The following is a 22,850-nucleotide window of genomic DNA, read 5'->3' as shown; positions in this document are numbered from 1 at the left end:
CAGCAATTTCTCATATTTTCAAGAAAATTTCAAAAGCCTATTTTTTCAGGGACCAGTTCAGTTCTGAAGTGGCTTTGAGGGCCCTATATATTAGAAAGTCCCCATAAATCACCCCATTTTGAAAACTGCACCCCTCAAAGTATTCAAAACAGCATTCAGAAAGTGTTTTAACCCTTTAGGCGTTTCACAGGAATTAAAGCAAAGTAGAGGTGACATTTACAAATTTAATTTTTTCTTTTTCGAAAATTCATTTGTAATACATTTTTTCTGTACCACAGAAGGTTTTACCCAAGAAATGCAACTCCATATTTATTGCGCAGATTCTGCAGTTTTTAGAAATATCCCACATGTGGTCCTAGTGTGGTAATGGACTGAAACACCGGCCTCAGAAGCAAAGTCCACCTAGTGGATTTTGGGGTCTCCTTTTTTTAGAATATATTTTAGGCACCATGTCAGGTTTGAATAGGTCTTGTGGTACCAAAACAGTAAAGACCCCCCAAAAGTGACCCCATTTTGGAAACGATACCCCTCAAGGAATTTATCTATGGGTACAGTTAGCATTTTGAACCCACAGTTTTTTTGCTAACTTTATTTGAATTAGTATGTGAAGATGAAAGTCTACTTTTCTTGTGAAAATTTTTTACAAGGAATAAAGTAGAAAAAACACCCCAACATATGTAAAGCAATTTCTTCCGATTATAGCAATACCCCATATGTGGTAATAAACTGCTGTTTGTACCCACAGCAGGCCTCAGAAGAGAAGGAGCACCATTTCGATTTCGGATTTCTGATTTTGCTGGAATAGTTTTCAGTGCCGTGTCGTGTTTGCAACGCACTGGAGGGATGAAAACCGTGGAAACCCCCCAATAGTGACCCCATTTTGGAAACTACACCCCTCAAGGAATTTTTCTCAGGGTAAAGTTAGCATTTTGACCCCATAGTTGTTTTCCTGAATTCATTGGAATTAGTCTGTAAAGGTAAAAATCTACTTTTTTTCTGTAAGAACTTAGACATTTTTAATTTTTACAAGGAATAAAGGAGAAAAAGCACCACAACATTTGTGAAACAATTTCTCCTGATTACGTAAATACCCCGTATGTGGTAATAAACTTCTGTTTGGGCCCACACCGGGGCTTAGAAGGGAAGGAGCGCTATTTGGCTTTTGGAGCTCAAATTTAGCTGGAATAGTTTCTGGGTGTCATGTTGAATTTGCAAAGCCACTGAGAGACCGAAATAGTGGAAACCCCCCAAAAGTAACCCCATTTGGGAAACTACACCACTTAAGGAATCTATTTCACAAAGGATAAAGGAGAAAATGCACCCCAACATTTGTAAAGCAATTTCTCCTGAGTATGGCTATACCCCACATGTGGTCATAAATGTTTTTTCATTAGAAACTAATTAACCCTTTCCGAACTGATCCATGTTTTTCTTTCGTTTTTCCTCCCCGTTTTCCGAGAGCCACAACTTTTTTATTTTTCCATCAATAGAGTGGTGTGAGGGCTTATTTTTTGAGGGACGAGCTGTAGTTTTTATTGGTACCATTTTTTGGTACATAAGACTTTTTGAGCACTTTTTATTCAATTTTTTGGTAGAGCGAAGGTGACCAAAAAACTGCGATTTTGCCGTTTAAAATTCTTTATTTTTCACGCCGTTCACCATGTGAGTTCAATAATGGTATATTGTAATAGCTTGGACTTTTACGGACGCAGCGATACCAATTTTGTGTATTTTTTTTACATTACTTTGGAGAAAAAATGTGAAAAGTGTTTATTTTTGGACTTTAAATATTTATTAATTTTTTTCCACTAATAACTACTATCTACTTTTGTTTTTACATATTTTATTAGTCCCCCTAGGAGACTTGAACCAGCAATTGTTAGATCACTGGTAGAATACACTGCAATACTAATGTATTGCAGTATATTGTCATTTTTACAGGCTCCTGTAACAGCGTGTTCGCTATTTCTGTCCGTTAGTCCCGGGTATCAGCTGTAATACACAGCTGACACCCACAGCGTATGGCGCGGGCTCAGCGCGTGAGATGCTCCATATATCAACCCCCACACCACGACATGCTATTAAGTCATGGTGCGCGAAGGGTTTAATGCGCAGCAGATGGTGCAGAGTGAAAATTAAAATTTTCTACTGATGTGCCATTTTAGTGCACTATATGTTGTGCCCAGTTTGTGCCACAAATACCTCATAAAATATTAATCGGGTTCTCCCGGGTATGGCGATGCCATACCGGTGGACATAAACGGCTGTTTGGGCACGCTGTAGGGCTCAGAAGGGAGGGACGCCATTTGGCTTTTGGAGCGCAGATTTTGCTTGGTAGTAGCTCTGGCGTTTTGCCGGTATTTCAGTTTATAATGTGGGGGCATATGTAGGCTGGGCAGAGTACATCAGGGCATAATAAGAGTGTATAATAATGCGGTAAATAAATAATAATCCGCATATATGTGGCCAGTGTCACACTTATAAATGGCACCCGATCCTATCCGCTTTTGGAACGCTCTGCACATTTTGCATCGCCATAATCTGGGAGCCGGAACTTTTTTTATTTTTTCACCACCAGAGCTGAGTGAGGGCTTATTTGTTGCGGGACAATCTGTAATTTTCATTGGCACCATTTTGGGGTACATGCGATTTTGTTGATCACTTTTTATTCCATTTTTCGGCAAGCCAGGTGACCAAATACCATCAATTCTGACAATTATTTTTATTTATTTTTTACAGCGTTCACCCTGGGCTATAAGTGACCATTATATTTTATTCTGCGGGTCTGTACGATTGCGGCGATACCATATGTATGTAGTTTTTTTTTATGTTTTTCAGCGTTTGTGCAATAAAACTTATTTAGAAAATAAATTATTTTTTGTGTCACCATATTCTGAGAGCCATAACTTTTTTATTTTTCAGTCAAAAAAGCTGTATAAAGGGCTTGCTTTTTGCGGGACAGGGTTGTAGTTTGTATCGGTACTATTTTGGCGTACATGCGACTTTTTCATCACTTTTTATTGTATATTTTGGGAGGGGTGGTGACCAAAAAATAGTGATTCTGGCATTGTTTTTCATTTATTTTTTTTGCGGTGTTCACCGTGCGTGAAAAATAATATTATAGTTTTATAGTTGGGGTCGTTACGAACGCAGTGATACCAAATATGTGTACTTTTTTATTACGTGTTCATTTTTTTCCATAATAAAAGACTTATTATAGGAAAAAAAAGCAGTTCTTGTTTATGTCACTTATAATTTTTATTATTACACTTTTTTTAAAACATTTTTATTCTTTTTTTTACTTTTTTCACTTGTCCCACTAGGGGACACTTAGACTTGCAGCTCTGATCGCTACTGGAATACATTACACTACCTACGTAGTGTAATGTATTCTTAGGGTATGTGCACACGATAACTGCATTTACGTCTGAAATTACGGAGCTGTTTTCAGGAGAAAACAGCTCCGGAATTTCAGACGTAATTGCTAGTACTCGCGTTTTGCGGGGCGTCCATTACGGACGTAATTTGGAGCTGTTCTTCATTGGACTCAATGAAAAACGGCTCCAATTATGTCCCAAGAAGTGTCCTGCACTTCTTTGACGAGGCTGTTATTTTACGCGCCGTCTTTTGACAGCGACGCGTAAAATTACATGTCGTCGGCACAGTACATCGGCAAACCCATTGAAATGAATGGGCAGATGTTTGCCGACGTATTGGAGCCATGTTTTCAGGCGTAATTCGAGGTGTAAAACGCCTCCATTACGCCTGAAAATAGGTCGTGTGAACCCAGCCTAACTGTCATTGTGATGTAACAGTCACACTGACAGGAAGCCTACGATGATCACCCTCCGGCTGGTCCTCATAGGCTTCTGTACATAGCAGCCCGGAAGCCATTGTCTGGCGTCCGGTTGCCATGGGTACCATCGCCAGCCTCCGTGATTTCACGTGGGCGCTGCCGATAGGCACTAAACACCTTAATTTTGGCGGTCAAAATCGAACGCCGCAATTAAGCGGTTAACTGCCGAAATCAGCGGCGATGGGCCGCTGATTGGCAACGGTGAATGCAGAGTAGACACCCTGCACAGTTAACTGCCACTGCGGTGTAGCGCCGCGCGGCGGTTAACTGTCAAAGCACAGATGTAACTGCAGGTCAAGGTGTGCGAACTTACTGCACACATCGATGTGCAGTTACGTCAAGGTGTGGGAAGGGGTTAAGGGTATGTGCACACGTAGTGTTTTCAGGCGTATTTCAGGGCATTTACGCCTCAAAAAATGCCTGAAAAAACGGAAGCAGAACACCTACAAACATCTGCCCATTGATTTCATTAGGAAATACGGCGTTCTGTTCCGACGGGGCGGTTTTTTTACTCCTCATTTTCGTAAAACGGCGCGTAAAAAACGCCTGCGAAAAAGAAGTGCATTTGACTTCTTGAGCCGTTTTTGGAGCCGTATTTTGTTGACTCTATAGAAAAACAGCCGTAAGAAATGCCTCGAAAAACGCGAGTTGCTTAAAAAAGGGTCTGAAAATCAGGAGCTGTTTTCCCTTGAAAACAGCTCTGTGTTTTCAGAAATTTTTGATTTTGTGTGTGCACATACTCAAATACTTTTCCAAGCTATGCATAGTCTTCATTAGCAAGAATCTTTTTTCCACCTCATCAGAAATCAAGATTTTCAAGATAAGAAATGTATGTATTGTACTTATGCTGGAATAAAGCTGAACGATACCAGTGTGTAGCTTAGTAACATGCATAATGCATGAAGAAATCGCAATTTACTAGATGTCTGCTATTTTCATCTCTTAATGGTAACAGGATCTGTGACTGAAGACAGTTTTGGAGCAAAGCTGATGCAAATAGTGTAATTTACATGGTATGCTTTCTCATATGAGAGCTGGATATTCGCTTACATCTCCTCTATGTTCTTCCAAAATTTTACACATTTTTTTTTTTTTAAGAAAGAGTATAATACAAAAATATAACACAAACATATCCCTTTCACTTTTCTGATAAATGAAATGTCACCATTATACAATCCTTCTCTTTTGAACAAAAACGTGCACATTTAATCATCAAATAAATTTGGCACAGGCAATAAAAACAAATATTTGAACTTTTAAGTAAATGTGGCCTAAACTATGTCTCCTTGGAGACTTTGCTAACTTTTCTTGTCACTGTCTAAATTTGTTGAGAAAAGTTGCACATTATACTTTTAACTTAAAAATTTTCAATGTCTGCCTCAATGCTTACTACTAGAGATGAGCGAACCGGGACAACCGAACCCGGTTTCGGTCCGAACATCGGGAAAAGTTCGGTTCGCAGCGAATCCGAACTTCACCGGGTTCGGCCGAACCCGTTTTGACCGAACCCGTTTTGACCGAACCCGGCTACGTTTTGGCGCCTGCCACATGTTAGATGTAAAATGGAGGATTTCACAATATCACCTGACATCAGGCTACCCCATAATGCCTTGCAAACGGCTCTCCCAGCCAATCGGGAGGCAGCATAGGGGCGGGCTCAAGCCTGCAATAAAAGTCTATGCACGGAGCTCAGCGGCCATTTTACAGACAGGAGCTGTAGGGATAGCATCTCTGAGCAGTTAGGGAAAGCTTTAGGAATCTAAAAGCCAGGAATCCAGCAATCGAAGGGGCTCATCCACTACAGCGGGAGTCAACTCTACTCTCAACAATCAACATCCAATTTGCAATACAAATTCTCCATTTGCCAAGCCAGTGTGTGAATAAGCTTTTATAAGGGGCTCATCCCCGTTGCATGGGTTAACATAACAATCCAACTTGCAATACAGGCAGCCTTTGTAGTACTACAACGCCCAGCATTCCCTGAGTGCACCGCGGCTGATAGAAATTATCATTCATTGCCATTTGCCAAGCCAGTGTGTGAATAAACTTTTAGAAGGGGCTCATCCCCGTTGCATGGGTTAACAATCCAACTTGCAATACAGGCAGCCTTTGTAGTACTATAACGCCCAGGGCCAGCATTCCCTGAGTCAGTGCACAGTGGCTGATAGAAATTCTCATTCATTGCCATTTGCCAAGCCAGTGTGTGAATAAGCTTTTAGAAGGGGCTCATCCCCGTTAACATAACAATCCAACTTGCAATACAGGCAGCCTTTGTAGTACTACAACGCCCAGCATTCCCTGAGTGCACCGCGGCGTGGCTGATAGAAATTCTCATTCATTGCCATTGGCCAAGCCAGTGTGTGAATAAGCTTTTAGAAGGGGCTCATCCCCGTTGCATGGGTTAACATAACAATACAACTTGCAATACAGGCAGCCTTTGTAGTACTACAATGCCCAGCATTCCCTGAGTCAGTGCACAGTGGCTGATAGAAATTCTCATTCATTGCCATTTGCCAAGCCAGTGTGTGAATAAGCTTTTAGAAGGGGCTCATCCCCGTTGCATGGGTTAACATAACAATACAACTTGCAATACAGGCAGCCTTTGTAGTACTACAATGCCCAGCATTCCCTGAGTGCACCGCGGCTGATAGAAATTCTCAATCATTGCCATTTGCCAAGCCAGTGTGTGAATAAGCTTTTAGAAGGGGCTCATCCCCGTTAATATAACAATCCAACTTGCAATACAGGCAGCCTTTGTAGTACTACAACGCCCAACATTCCCTGAGTGCAGCGCGGCTGATAGAAATTCTCATTCATTGCCATTTGCCAAGCCAATGTGTGAATAAGCTTTTAGAAGGGGCTCATCCCCGTTGCATGGGTTAACATAACAATCCAACTTGCAATACAGGCAGCCTTTGTAGTACTACAACGCCCAGCATACCCTGAGTGCACCGTGGCTGATAGAAATTCTCATTCATTGCCATTTGCCAAGCCAGTGTGTGAATAAGCTTTTAGAAGGGGCTCATCCTCGTTGCATGGGTTAACATAACAATCCAACTTGCAATACAGGCAGCCTTTGTAGTACTACAACGCCCAGCATTCCCTGAGTGCACCGCGGTGTGGCTGATAGAAATTCTCATTATTTGCCAAGCCAGTGTGTGAATAAGCTTTTAGAAGGGGCTCATCCCCGTTGCATCCAACTTGCAATACAGGCAGCTTAGGCAGCCTTTGTAGTACTAAACGCCCAGGGCCAGCATTCCCTGAGTCAGTGCACAGTGGCTGATAGAAATTCTCATTCATTGCTATTTGCCAAGCCAGTGTGTGAATAAGCTTTTAGAAGGGGCTCATCCCCGTTGCATGGGTTATATAACAATCCAACTTGCAATACAGGCAGCCTTTGTAATACTACAACGCCCAGCATTCCCTAAGTGCACCGCGGCGTTGTTGATAGAAATTCTCATTCATTGCCATTGGCCAAGCCAGTGTGTGAATACGCTTTTAGAAGGGGCTCATCCCCGGGGTTTTGATTCAACTTGCTGCACTCCAGCACAGCAGTCAAATGTATGGTAAAAAAAAGGTTGTGAAAGGACGGGGTAGAGGAAAAAACACCCATGCCATGTCCTCTTCCAGTCCAAATGTTGGATCTGTTGATGCCAGACCCAGTACCAGCATTTGTGGCACAAGACATGTGCCCAGTTCCACTAGTAGCAGCAGCCAAGTGCCTGCTGGTAGGAGTAGCAGTATCAGCAAGCCAGACTTGTCCATCTCCTCCGGTGGGCGGGTTACTTTAGACAATACGGCCATTGTGGACTGGTTGGCTGGCTCGCGGTCATCTCAGCAGGAAGACTCTGATGATCTGGCTTCAAGCCAGGTTTCGTTGGATTCCTGATCCTCTACAGTTCCTTGGCACAGTGACAGTAGTAATATGGGTATTTCTAGCGTTTCCATTCCATCATCTATGTCTTCACTCCCCCTTCCTGCCATCATTCCTGAAAGTCCTAAGAGACATCTCCTCGGGTGCGAAGGAAGATACTGAACAACATAGTGATGATGATTTGTTTTCCGCGAGTCAGCCAACGGAGTGTGTTGCGGCGGTGGTGGAGGTGGAACCAGTGTCCGAGACGCATAGCTGTGGTAGTGGGGGTGTTGGTGGTAGCCCGCCATGATGTCACATCACATTCACAACACAGTGCCAGAAGTGGCGGGGATGATGAGGAGGGCTATGATGATGATGTTGTTTTAGACAGGACGTGGGAACCAGGTGACGAGGTGATGACGGCGTCAGAGGAGGAGGAGGGTAGTAGTGGCGGCACTGGCAGTGATAAACAGCCAAGCCGAGGTAGGGGCAGAAGTTAATCTGCAAAATGTTGCAGCGGTAGGGTCAGCTCAGCAGCCAGTGACGGCGACACTGATGCTACTGGTGTAGGCTCCCGAAAAAAGCCTGCCAGACAAGGGGCAAGCTCGGGTGGTGGTGGTGGAGGTGGACATGGTACTACCTCTTTACGGTACTCTGCCGTGTGGCAATTTTTCTGTACCTTCCCGGAGGACGAAAACATGGCACAGTGCCGTATCTGCAAGCAGAAAGTAAGGCGTGGGCAGGGCAGCAATGTAGGAACTACCGCTCTACGTAAACACATGGAGAGGCATCACAAGAACATGTGGGACAATCGACATGCCCCACCATCATGTACATCTAATGAAGACCCCTCTGCTGCTGCTGCTCAGGGTCCCTGTAATCTAAGTAGTAGCCAGACCTTATCCACCATGTCGTTGTCATCATCATCATTACTGTCATCTAGTGCTCCTCCTACGTCCCGTCAATTATCCATTACGGAATCGTTGTCCAATAAGCAACAATATATACCCAGTCATCCACTTGTCAAGCGGCTTAATTCACACCTGGCTAAGTTGTTGGTGGTGCAGTCGCTGCCGTACTACCTGGTCGACTCCGCCGGCTTCAAGCAATTGATGGCGTGCGCTCAGCCTAGGTGGCGAATACCTAGCCGACATTACTTCTCCGAAACAGCTGTCCCTGCCTTGCACAAGTACGTGGAGGAAAAGGTGGGCCAGTCCTTGCAATTATCCGTGTGCAGCAGGGTACATGCCACCGTCGACACGTGGAGCAGCAACTATGGGCAGGGACAGTACATGTCTTTCACGGCCCACTGGGTCAATATTTTGCAGTCCGATGCACCACCGCAGCAATGCCAGGCATTACCACCTCCACGCTTGTATCTTTCTGGTTCAACTCTGGACACCAGGCGCCTACCATCCTCCTCCTTGCCCTCCTCAATGGAGGTATTCCCGTCCCCGACAGGACACAGCGTATCTTCCACTCCTCCTCCCTCCTCTTTTCATAGGTGCAAGGTGAAGCGCCACAACGCTGTCTTACACCTGCTGAGCCTGGGCGAGAAAAGCCACACAGGGCAGGAGCTGCTGCTGTGCATCAAGGAGGAAATCGCACGCTGGCTGTCTCCTCTGAAACTTACACTGGGCAATGTTGTCTCTGATAACGGCAAGAACGTTGTGGCTGCACTGCGTCTAGGTCACCTGACACACGCTCCTTGCATGGCACATGTGATCAATCTGGTCATAACACGCTTCTTAAAGTCATATGTTGGTTTCAAGGGTGTGCTGGCCATGTCCAGGAGGGTTTGCGTTCGCTTTAGACGTTCGTATGCATTTAAGCACGCCCTCCTGGACTTGCAGCGTCAAAACAATCTCCCAGAACACAGCCTGATTTGCGACGTTCCAACACGCTGGAATTCCACCCTGCACATGTTGGACCGCCTGTACGAACAGCGGAAAGCCGTGAATGTTTTTCTGATGCAGCAGACGGGCAGCGTTTGGAGCCAGTGTAATTTTGAGCTCAGGCACTGGCAGCTGGTTAGAGACGCATGTCGCGTTTTGAGGCCCTTTGAAGAGACCACACGATTTGTGAGCCGTGACGCTAGCGGACTGAACGATGTTATGCCGCTGATATTCATTATGGAACAAACGCTCACAGTGATGATTCAGCAAAGGATGGAGGAAGGATCACATCTGGCTATGGATGTTGAGGAGGAGGAGGAGGATTAGGAAACAGGACCTGAAGAGGAGCTGGATTTGGAGATGGAATCACAGGAAGGGATAGGGGACGAGGCAGCCGCACAACATGACAGTGATGGTGATGACGAGTCTGACGACGACCTTAATGATGGACAACCATGGCAGTATGGGGCGGAGATGGAACCAACCGGGCCCTCTGAAATGCTGGCCAGGATGGCGAGCTGTATGCTTCGTTACTTGCGCGCTGACTGTCGTATTGTTAGCATGAAGCAAAGAGATGAGTACTGGATAGCCACACTTTTAGACCCTCGGTATAAAGCCAGAATGGGGGAGTTTTTTGCAAAATTGGCTTATTATCGAGAGAAGCTATGCAGCCAGCTTGTCACGGCTTTCAAACGGCAAACACCTGCTGCAAGCATGTCTGACCGGGGGGCCACTCTCCGCTCCCCACTGTCTCATCGTTCCACCGCCTCTGGCAGAGCTACCCCTGCAATAAGCGGCAGCAGCAGCAGCCAATTCAGTTTGGAAAATATGATGACAACATTTTTACATCCAATACCCCGACCTGACACACATCGTAGTCACCAAAGGGATGTTCACCATCACCAGGTGCAGCACCTAAACAACCAGGTTCACTCGTACCTGGACTGTGCCTCTCCGTCAGTAATCCTGATCCCAAACCCCATGGACTTCTGGGTCAGCAGATTGGATCATTGGCAAGAACTGGCCCAGTTTGCCATGGGTGTACTGTCTTGTCCACACTCCAGTGTAGCGTCAGAGAGGGTATTCAGCGCGGCAGGGGGTTTCGTCACCCCTAAGCGAACAAGATTGTCCGCCAACAGGTTGGAAAATCTCACGTTTCTGAAAATGAATCAAGCGTGGATCGGTGAGGATTTTAAAACCCCTGTGCCCGATGCCACTGATTAGATCTGACATTGCTGCTGATGCTGCCGCCTGCTACTGCCGCCTGCTACTACGGGATTCTGTCCTGTCCACTCTTTTTTTAATGTGCCGCTGTTGGTGCTGCTACTACTTCTACCACCAATCCACCCCCAGTGCCGTCTGCTACAAGCAGGCCTGCCCCACCACAGGGCTTTTTCCTGTGACTGTTCAGTGTCTTTTAATGTGCTGCTACTACTACCACCACCCTTGCTGTCCGTTGGCTACCTCTACTACCACCAATACACCTCCACTGCCGTCTGCTACAAGCAGGCCTGGAGGACTTGTGAAAAGCCATTGCTTGTTGCTTTTACATCCATGTATGGATGAACCCCGGCAGGCATCTGCCAATAAAAAGGGTACATTTTTGGAGGGCTTGTCAAAAGCCATTGCTTGTTGCTTTTCCATTACATCCATGTATGGATGAACCCCGGCAGGCATCTGCCACCATAAAGGGTACATTTTTTGAGGGCTTGTCAAAAGCCATTGCTTGTTGCTTTTACATCCATGTATGGATGAACCCCGGCAGGCATCTGCCACCATAAAGGGTAAATTTTTTGAGGGCTTGTCAAAAGCCATTGCTTCTTCTTTTACCACCTTATATGTATGAACGCTGGCAGGCATCTGCCGCCAAAAATGGTTTATTTTTGTACCTTTTTAACAATGCATTAAGCATATAACATGCACTAGTGCAGTGGTTTCTGTTAGTTATCACCGTGTCCCATCCGTTTTCCTATAGCCATACATGTTGGCGAAACTTTGACACTAACTTTGCCTTAAAGACAGCTCAAAAGTACTTTGATACACTCATGGGTGACCTACGAGTGTTATACAGGGCTTCTAGGGCTTTTAAACAGTGTTATACACGATTTTTAGGGGCTTTCTTGTATTACAGGTTCGGTCAGAACTAGTTCGGTCCGAATCAAACTTTTTCATGAAATTCGGCGAACCAGCCGAACTGAACTTTTCATAAGTTCGCTCATCTCTACTTACTACTTCATCAGATTAAATCTATTTGCATACAGCTGCGCACTTTAACAGAGTTTCCCATTGTAATTATTCATTTGGGAATCCTGCACACTCCCCAATGAATGATCACTGCAAGGGAAAAGCTTTCTAGGAAGCTCCCAAATTCTGTAGTTCTTCAAAGCTGACTAAAACAGGAACTATTACCTCGCACATCACCAGGTCTTTCTCTCTGGTGGTGAAGATGGTCTTTGGACTCCAGTATTGGTGCAAGGATTATATTTTGTTAATGGTAAGGTGTGAGTGGGGGTAATGAAGGGTAAGAAATATAACAGACAGTATAATCTTTTAAGGCTACATTCCCATGATGAATAGATGAAAAATAAGGCCATTAAAAACGGCTGTCAGTTTTTCATGGCCGTTTTGCATCCGTTTTTCAAAAATTGATGGACTTAATTTGTCATGTTCTTTTTGTCCAAACCCCCCTGAAAACATCTCAGTGCCCATGTAGACAGTGCCGCAATGCCTTATAAAGTGCCAGTGACCACGTATGTAGTTACATGGTTAGTATGGTTGAAAAAAGACACATGTCCATCAAGTTCAACCAAGGGATGGGAAAAAGGGAAGGGATAAAACAAAATCTCTACACATTGATATATGAGCTGATATTTTTTCCTTCTAGGAAATTATCTATGCCTTTTTTAAAGCCATCTACTGTAGCTACTGTGACCAGCTCCTGCGAAAGGCTATTCCATAGGTTCACAGTTCACACACTAAAGAAGGCTTGTCGCCACTGGAGATTGAACCTTTTTTTCTCCAGACGGAGGGAGCGCCCCCGTGTCTTTTGAGGGGATTTTAAATAAAACAGGTTTTCACTATATTTCTTGTATGTGCCATTCATATATTTATATAAGTTAATCATGTCCCCCATTAGTCATCACTTTTCAGGGCTAAATAGGTTTAATTATTTTAATCTTTCCTCATAACTTAGATTCTTCATGCACCTTATTAGTTTAGTTGCTCCTCTTTGTATTTTTTACAACTCCAGGACATCCTTTCTATGAACTGGAGCTCAGAACTTAACTGCATATTCTAGATGAGGCCGCATTAATGCTTTGTAAAGTGGCAGAATTATATCACTGTCCCGCGAGTCCATGCCTTTTTTAATACACGACAATATCTTACTGGCCTTACAAACAGCTGATTGACATTGCATGCTGTTATTTAGTCTATGATCTACAAGCAGGGCCGGCGTCAACACCCGGTGAACTTGGGCAAGTGCGGGGCCCACTATCCTTGGGTGGGTCCACTCGTCCGCCTGGTGCTGTCGCTGCCGTTGTCACGGCATCACTGTCCATATACAGACAGTGATGTCAGAGGCAGAGTACTACAAGCGGCTCTGCTCTGGGACTCCATCTCTGGGGAAGCCCCTGACATCACTGTCCATATATGGACAGTGATGTCAGAGGGAGAGAAGGAGTCCCAGGCAGAGCGCTACAAGCAGCTGTGCTCCTCGACTCCATCTCTGGGGAAGCCCCTGACATCACTGTCCATATATGGATAGTGATGTCAGGAGGAGAAGAGTCCCAGGCAGAGCGCTAGTGGCTCTGCTCCAGGACTCTGTCTCTGGGGAAGCGCCTGACATCCCTGTCCATTTGTGGACAGTGTTGTCAGGAGCAGAGCAGTGTCCCAGGCAGAGTGCTAGAAGCACTTTGCTCGGGACTTTGGCTCTGGGGTTACCCATGACATCACTAGCTGTATATGGACAGTGATGTCAGGGGCTTCCCCAGAGCTGGAGTACCGAAGCAGAGCCTTTACTAGCGCTCTACCCGGGACTTCAGCTCTTCTCTGGACATCACGTTCCATAAATGGACTGTGATGTCAGGAGCAGAGCAGGAGTCCCAGGCCAAGTGCTAAGTTGCCTCTGACAACACTGTCCATATATGGACAGTGCCGTCAGGGGTTTCTCCTGAAGTGGAATCCACAGCCAGAGCGTCGGCAATGCTCTGGCTGGGGATTCCACTCCTAGAGGGAACCCAAAGGCGTGACCTACCAGGAGGGTGGCTGTGTGGTACTACCAGAGAGGGTGGCTGTGTGGCACTACCAGGGAGGAGGGGGCTGTGTGGCACTACTTGGGAGGAGGGGCCTGTGTGGCACTACCTGGAAGGAGGGGGTTGTGTGGCACTACCTGGGAGGGGGCTGTGTGGCACTACCTGGGTGGTAGAGGCTGTGTGGCACTACCTGGGAGGGGGGCCTGTGTGGCACTACCTGGAAGGGGGGCCTGTGTGGCACTACCTGGAAGGGGGGCTGTGTGGCAATCGTAGGTAGAGGGCTGTGTGGCACTACTAGGGAGGAGGGGGCTGTGTGGCATTACCTGGGAGGAGGGGGCTGTGTGGCACTACCTGGGAGGGGAGGGGCTGTGTGGCACTAGCTGGGGGCTGTCAGGCACTACCAGGGAGGGGGACTGTGTGGCACTATCTACAGAGGGCACTAAATTTATGGTGTTACAAAATGGGGGCCTAACTTCTATATGGGGCTTTGACCGGGCCTAAAGTCTATATGGGAGCACAAAGTGAAGTTTTCTGCCATTTTACTGCCGCAGTGAGTTCCCCCGCAAAGGGGACTACTAAGTCTGTGTCGCCTAAGGGCCCACATAAACCTGGAGCCGGCCCTGTCTACAAGTACAACCAGCTGCTTCTCAACAAGTGACTCTCCCAGTATAGCTCCCTCTAGGATATATGATGCATGCAGGTTGTTGGTACTCAGATGCATAGCTTTACATTTATCTAAACATTTATCATTAAACCTCATTTGCCAAGTGGATGCCCAAACACTCAGTGTGTCCAAATCGGCTTGTAATTTATGAACATCTTCCATAGATTGAACATTACTACATAGCTTGATGTCATCTGCAAAAATAGAAACAGTGCTATTAATCCCATCCTCTATATCATTAATAAATAAGTTGAATAATAGTGTTCCCAGCACAGAACCCTGGGGTACACCACTTATAACCAGGAACCATTCAGAGTAGGAATCATTGACTACAACTCTCTGGATACGGTCCTTGAGCCAATTCTCAATCCAATTACAAACTATACTTTCTAACTTTCTAAATAAATTTGATCCAGCGCTGGTTGAATTAAAAGGAAACGATGTTCCAACTTTATTCGTACAAATGGTAAAATATGATGGAAGTAAGGGTGGTTGCATCAGCAATAAGCCTACGCGTTTCTGACAGATCACCTGTCCTTAGTCATGGCACAATGTGAATGCTGCACACAAAACAAGCTGCATTTATGTCCCGTCAGTTCACCTGTAAAAATCTGTGTCTGGTCTCAACAATGGATCGTCAAAGAATTAGTATATATCTGTGTCAAAAGTGACTGGCAGGAAAAAACCTTTTAACTTGAATTCAGCAGGAAGTAGATGGTGCATTTGAGTAATGCAACCCACATCTGAAACAGGTAAATATAAACTCTTTCTGATAAATTTATACTGTAGACATTCATTTGTATGTATAAAGGGAATAAAATTTACTTTTTTGGAAAAGGTGCTTTTCAGATGGAACATAAATGCATATGAATGTTTTGTGAAAAAAGAATGAACTGTTAAAACAATAATCTGTGCGGTTAGCAAAGATAAATAAAAATCCTCAAAAAGGGACATATATAAAGTGAAATATTTATCACATTGTCGGAGTACTCAAAATGCATATATAACATGAAAAAGAAGAACATGGCGGCATAATAATTGAAGATACTTGTTAGTGAAACAGGGAAACCGAATATATAATATATGTATATATTTTTTTATCACTAAATCCATACCTGGACCCACATAACGGGAAGCTGGAGGAGTCCTCCTATTTTTTCCTATACTTTCTAAACCTATAGACCTTAACTTACCCATTAGGCGTCTATGAGGGACAGTGTCAAATGGCTTTGAAAAGTCCAAAAACACTATATCCACAGCGGCCCTTCTGTCTAGGCTTCTGCTCACCTCTTCATAAAAACAAATCAGGTTGGTTTGACAACTTCTGTCCGTGCTGGCTGTCACTTATAATACTATTTTTTTGTCACATACTCCTGTATATAATCCCTCAATAGCCCCTCAAACATTTTCCCCACAATGAATGTCAAGCTTACTAGACTATAATTACCCGGGGAAGACTTAGAGCCATTTTTTAAAATAGGCACCACATCTGCCCTGCACCAATCCCTTGGCACTATACCTATCTCTATCACTAGAGAATCTCTAAATATTATGAAAAGGGGGACAGAAATAACTGAACTAAGTTATTTAAGAACTCTTGGGTGTAACCCATCTGGTCCCGGAGCCTTGTGCACATTTATTTTATTTAACTTTTGGGATTTATTTTGCTATCCTTGGCCACCTGCCTTTCATTTTGTATTTTTGCTGATTTTATAACTTTTTACAGATTTTGTTAGGCTCTTTATAATTTAAAAAGGCTAGAGCTGTACCCTCAGATTTTTATTTTCCAAATGCCCTTTTTTTGTCATATATTGCCCCTTTTACAAAAGGTATAGCTACAGAAGGTATATCTACATAGATAGTGCCACAGTGCCCATGTAGATAGTGCCGTACATAGTGCCCATATAGATAGCGTCATTTTCCCGTCTAGATAGTGCCTATATAGTGCCACAGTTTCCATTAACATAGTGCCACACCACACTTGAAGATAGTGCCACACCCCCCTCAGTAGATAGCACCGCATACCCCTATAAATAGTGCCACACTCCCGTAAATATCACCCCACCCCCCTGTAGATAGCACCAACCCCCTGTAGATGGCATCACCCACACCCCACCCTGAGGGTAGCGCTACACCCACCCTCCCCAGTAGATAGCGTGATTAGGGCAATGCTCCGGCCAGAGATTCCTGCATCTCAAAGTCCCTAATGTCACTGTCCATATATGGAGAGCTTGCGATGGTGTGGCCGGGGACTTCATAGTTGAAAGCCCTGACATAACTGTCCATATATGGACAGTGACGTCAAGGGCTTCCCTGGGCTCAGCGCATAAAATAGTGCTGTGCCTGGGAAATCCTCTTGTGAAGGCCAGGATCAATTTTTAACGGCCATCACAAGGATTCATTCCTTAAAACAGCCATTAAAATCAGATCCATTAAGTTCTACGAGGGCCCTTTAGCTGTGAAAATAGCCGCCAAAAACAGGACATGTTTTGACGGCCCGTGTTCACAGGCCGTTAAAAACATAGCCGTGTGAATACAGTCATACAACTACATTGTTCTGAAAACAACCGTGTGATGGCCGTTAAAAAAATGGCCATTACACGGTCATTTTTCCCTGTCGTGTGAATGAAGCCTAAGTATAGAGATACTTTAAAAAGGTAAATAAAATACTAATACAAAATAAAATAATAATGCAAAATACCATAATATCTTGATTTATTATCTTCGGAGAAGCTGCTTCTGTTCAGTCTTTTTGGTGTGAACTTGCAAAAACACATGATTATTATATAGTTCTGTGTTTTATGAATAATCGGAGGCCAGCGTGATTCCAGTAATAAATATGTATATGATGGAATTGCTGTTCTGATGAATTTTTACTTTAATTTAATTTTTAATCCTACTTCCTCTCAAAACTCAACATAGGTTTCTGAGATGGTATATACAATATATGCCACACAGTTAAAAGAAAAATGGTAATGGAATTTCTGCTGTAAAATGAGCTCAGTCACATGATTTACTGGGAAGCCAAAAATATAGCACCGCAAAGACAGCTAATCTAATTGCTCAAAGGGTCAAATAAAATATTTGGATTATATTAACAGGCTACAGGACATGAGCTGCAGCAGAAACCATTGGGCTGTGAAACATAACTTGCTTGTGTGCTTCAGGGCCAAGTCTCAAGTTGATCGGTTGCCTCAGTCTCCAACTGAGAGGAGATAAAACATGCAGCACAGGACAAAATTATGAGCTGCACAGAATATCCAAGAGGCAGCCTATAAATAAAGTACTGGAAAAAATATGGCACCTCAGAGCGCACTACACCTCCCACAACTGTATATTTTCATGTCAAGGGGGCCACATGTTGAGTCACCTGAAGGCGATTTTCAGAGAATGTATGAAGATGATAGGCATTCTATAACTACGTAAGGTGTCATGCATTGAATATTGCTAAAATATATAATGAAAATATGGCAATCGTTATACTGTTGCATTACAAGAGTAACTTTACATAAGAGGCTGGATAATGTTATATATGTTGTAAAGAGTTAACGTTGACACTAAATGTTCAAAATGAACAAAAATAGCAACATTGACCATGACATTCTCTTCTTTAATATGTGTCCCAGGAGAAAACGCTTTTGTGTCCCTTTCTTCTCACTAGCCTGGGAGGCAGCCTGCTGGAGCAAGAACCTTCCCTCAGTCTCTAATCGTAGATAAGGCAAGCTAAGCGCCTCCCCTGTCAATAAAATCCACCCTCCAAGTTGGAACCCAACAGTCATTAAGACGATTTGGAGGGGATGGACCTTTTACAAGACTATGAGAGCCTGTGGGAAGTTTTTGAGGTTAAACAAAACGTGTTTACTATCTCCTTTTAATTCATGTCTAGGTTTGGTATCCCTTTACATGTGTTGTAGATGATAGTTATATTATAAATGTTTATCTCCAGAACTGAGATAAATAAGGAAGACTCAATGGTATAGTGAGGCTGAGTGCTTAGCTCATTCTGTATTCTATTAGATTAAAGAGCATGTGATTAATCCAGATCAAACTAAACCATTATTTTCAATAGAAAAACTTCCTTGAGATAAATGATGCGGGTAGGCCTCTTTCACACAACAGTATTTTGGTCTGTACTTTGGATCAGCATTTGGAAGCCCAAACCAGAAATGGAAACTACAAAGAGAAACAGTATCTAGGAAAAATTTATACGTCTTCCGTGTTATGGACCCACTCCTGGTTTTGGCTTACAAATACTGAACCAAATTACTGACTAAAATACTGCCGTGTGAAAGTGGCCCTGAATTCCAAAAGGAAAGAACAAGAAAACACTTTTAAGGGCAACACTGGGAGCTGTTCTATAGAAAAGATTCTGAGCTCAGATGGGTTTGTACTCACCTAAGTTCATTCTGTTCATTTATTCACCTATGTTCATAACAACTCCCATGCAAACCAAACAGAACTCTATAATCTGCAGCCAGTTGCTCCCGGATTGGGGTCCGGTATCTTGAAGGTATGGCCATTTGTCAAAGGTAGGGATTATAGGTTTAAAAGATGTAGGTTTAAAAGATTATTCGACCTATGATGTTTGGCATAGTTTGTGAGTAGAATTTGAAGATTTTGTCATTAAATAGTAATATTAGACATTTTGTAGCAGCACTGAGTAGTATTGGTTCTTTGAAGGATTTAATAAATATTCAACTGACATCATTTTTCCTAAAGGTATCACTATTTGTTCAAAGTAGGGATTGCAAAGTTGGTGCTGCGTCAAAATTCAATGAGCCACAAGTTCTATAAGTTTTCAATTCTTTTATTTGGTTCCTTAAATAAAACAAGTTTCGGGCTGGACTACCCCATTGGGCATCCTTTGGTCATATTGTGTTAAAAGAACTTCTTGCTCACCAAAAGTTGAAGTACTGACTCTGCAATCCCTACCATGGATAAGTAGTAAAGACTTAGATCAAATATGTGAGTTGAATATTTATTAATCCCTTCAAAGAACCGATAATATTTTGCATATCTAATATTAATATTTCAATGTAAAATCTTCAAAATGTGCCCACTATGGCCAACAACATGGATGGGACCACCTTCTACATCTTGAATCTCAATTCATAGAGATTTGGTCATGTTTAAGATAACCCTAAATCTCAACCACAACAAGATTGTAAAATGGTGACATGTCTCCTAGTGTACTGTTCGAAGTATCAATACCTGCGTAACAATATATGAGTAAGAACTCAATGGATCATTCCATAAAATGGAAGAAAATCTTTACATCTATTGCCACAGTAATTGATATTTAATGCAAGTTTCAGTAAAGCTTAACCATCAGACCACCAGTGGACGATTAAGGACCATGCCTTACTTTTTTAAAAAAAGGTTTAATGTAGATTTTATAATTTCCTACATCTTGTATATACAGTATTTACAGAGAGCAGAAAGAAAGTTAAAGGATGGTCGGCTTTGCTCTGTGGTCCGGCTAATTCATGAGGGTTAGAAATGAAGAACTTGGAATGCGCTAGGGTAATTAAAAATGGGTTTTCTAAACCAGACACTTTTGATAATATTTATTCATCTGGTTATATCCACCATATTTGGTAGGCTTAAGAAAATAAAAAATAGTTGCCCTTTCTTCTGTTGTGTCAAATCTGCATAATGGGATGTGTACATTTTTAGGTATTCACATTTTGGTTTGCTATGTTTATTGCAAATGTAAAATGACAGTTGTCACTGGGTCGGCATTCAACTAAATCCGTGACACATTGTGCCTCCTTGTCACTAAATAAATAGCTGTCGTGCTTCTTTGCAGCAGTAAAAATGTATTTGACTGCCTTCGTTTATCACTTCATAGGACGCAAATTAAGCGGTTTGAGAAGGCAATTTCACTGAACAATGGAAATAATAACACCCACAAGGAAATAAATATTCTCTTCTTACATGTCACATCAAAAGATGTACCTGAATGCCGTATAATATTTCCACTGACAAATGCATTCCAGAGTATAACAGGCCATCTATCAACCATATTAATGCAAAACCCCCTTAGCTCGATCCCCCCCATCCTGTCCTGACATTGTGCAGCCAATGACATCTGACGAACCGAATGCGAACAATTTCCACTTCCACTAAATTGTGTGCTGGCCCAGGAGATTTGGTTTACGAGCTAATACCAGCATCCAGTGTTTAATACGCTGACCTGACAGCAATCAGTTATTACAAGGAATAGTGTTCCAAATCGAGGTAATAAAAAGTAGTCAGATTGAGTTAAGGTCACAGCTCTCACTGGAGGAAATGCAAACAGCAAATTTGATGCAATCACGCCGACATTTAACACCACAAATGCTGAATGGTTCACAGTTCTCCAGTCTTCTAAAATTAGATTCTGAACCCCTGGGATATAAATAAATATATTTATTTATTTTAAGAAAATTAGACGCAGTTTGCAACACTATCAAATACAAATACTCGAATAACTAGATGTGCTAGCTATTCATACTGATATTAGGTATATTATTAATTTATTTATTCTATGTAAAATATGAATTTTTTGTATATTGTATATACAAATTAGGTCACGTCCAGATGTGGTAGATTCGTAGCAAAGTAAAAAGTACAGTACAATACCGTACATGTGTATTTTTCCTCTGTGGGCTTAAGGGCATGTTATAGATTTGCCACGGATTTTCACTACAGATTTCACTATCTGAGGTATCTCCCTGCTCTGCCATAGGCTACAGGCCGTTCGGCAGGCCGTCATGATGGCGCCACTGGATCACGCCAGCCTACGCAAGGATCCTGTCAGCGTTGTGGAGCAGCTCCGTTCGTCACGGGAACAGGACCTAGGTGAGTATTTTTTTTCCATTTTATTTGTTTAGGGGACACTGTCTGCAAGGGGGAGGTGTGGAGCCCTGTCTACATGGGGGATGGCTGTATGGTGCTGTTTACAAGGGGGTGGGGGCCGTATTGCACTATCTACAAAGGGGAGGTGGGGGCTGTATGGCACTGTTTACAAGGGGGAGGTGGGGGGCACTGTCTACAAGGGGGACGTGAGAGGCTGTATGGCACGTTCTACAAAGGGGAATTGGGGGGCTTTATGGCGCTGTTTACAAGGGGGAGGTTGGGGCTGTATGGCACTGTTTACAAGGAGAGGTGGAGGCTGTATGGCACTATCTACAAAGGGGAGGTGGGAGATCCTGTCTACAAGGGGGAGGTGGGGGGCTGTATGGCAGAATCTACAGGGGGCTATATGGCACAATCTACAGGGGGCACTATCTATAAGGGGGCTGTGTGGCACCCAGGGGTGTGGAAGGGGGCATTATACTGTGTGGGGGTCACTAAGGGGACATTATACTGTTTAGGGGCACTGCAGGTGGCAACATACTGTGTGTGGAACTTAGGCGACATTCTACTGTGTGGGGGCACTAAAGGGGGTATTATACTGTGTGGGGGCACTATAAAGGGCATTATACTGTCTGGGGCACTAAAAAGGGCATTATACTGTGGGGGGCATTATACTTTTTTTATGGGGCATTTTTTGTATGATGGGGTGGGGCGCTGAATGAAAATTTTGCACGGGGCGCCATTTATCCTAAGGCTGGCCCTGTCTACATTAAAGTCCCCAATGTCGTTTAAGCGGTAAATATAGCTCTATAATAGAAAACACTGATCAATCGAACTTTCAAAGTTTCATACATCCTCCGTTATCTTTGTTGGAGATGACATAACAACAGCTTATATTATACATGTTTATCTGTATAATAAAACTGCAAATTTAGTCGTAGTATATTAACCCTTAGTCAGAGTTGCCACGATTACTTGACAAAGTCATAACACATTGTGATATCACAACTCATTGTGAAAAATACTGCAACTGAGCTCTGCTACACCTGAAGCACAACAGGCCCTTGCTATGGTCATGAATATGATTAAGTTGTATGCGTGATTTGAAGGGTTGAAAGATCTGCACTTACCAGTTCCACACGTCTCCGACATGCCTCCATCTCTCTCTGCATCAGCTCATTCATCTCAGCTTTCATCTCTTCCATGCGGATCTGATAATACTTTGCATTTTCCTTCTCTCGTGCCTCAGAGTCTGCCGCATTCTCCAATTCTTCACCCATCTTTATAACACTGTCTCTCAAACGTAGAATCAACATCTGGATCCAGAGTCAAAGCAAGACAGTAAATATATATTATTGAAGTTATACTACTCCTCCATTGTAAATATGGGAACATCAACTACTCTTAGACTTTTTTTTTTTTAAGGGATCCATTATGAATATGTTATGTAACATGCGGTGGGTCCATCAGCTTTTTTTTTTTTTTT

General features: G+C 43.4%; 1 protein-coding gene across 1 annotated transcript in view; it reads right to left on the bottom strand.

Annotated features, from left to right (window-relative positions):
* The window catches only part of MYO18B (myosin XVIIIB), a 625,429-nt gene that overhangs the window by 81,484 nt on the left and 521,095 nt on the right, over positions 1–22,850 (bottom strand). The window contains exon 40 of the mRNA XM_075825873.1: positions 22,495–22,680. Within this exon, the coding sequence (XP_075681988.1) occupies positions 22,495–22,680 (186 nt within the window). The remainder of the gene's footprint in view (positions 1–22,494; positions 22,681–22,850) is intronic.

This window comes from Rhinoderma darwinii, chromosome 1 (assembly GCF_050947455.1).
Source record: "Rhinoderma darwinii isolate aRhiDar2 chromosome 1, aRhiDar2.hap1, whole genome shotgun sequence".
Classification (NCBI taxonomy): Eukaryota; Metazoa; Chordata; class Amphibia; order Anura; family Rhinodermatidae; genus Rhinoderma; species Rhinoderma darwinii.
The sequence above is the reverse complement of the archived record's forward strand: the minus strand, read 5'-3'. Positions and strand labels throughout refer to the sequence as shown.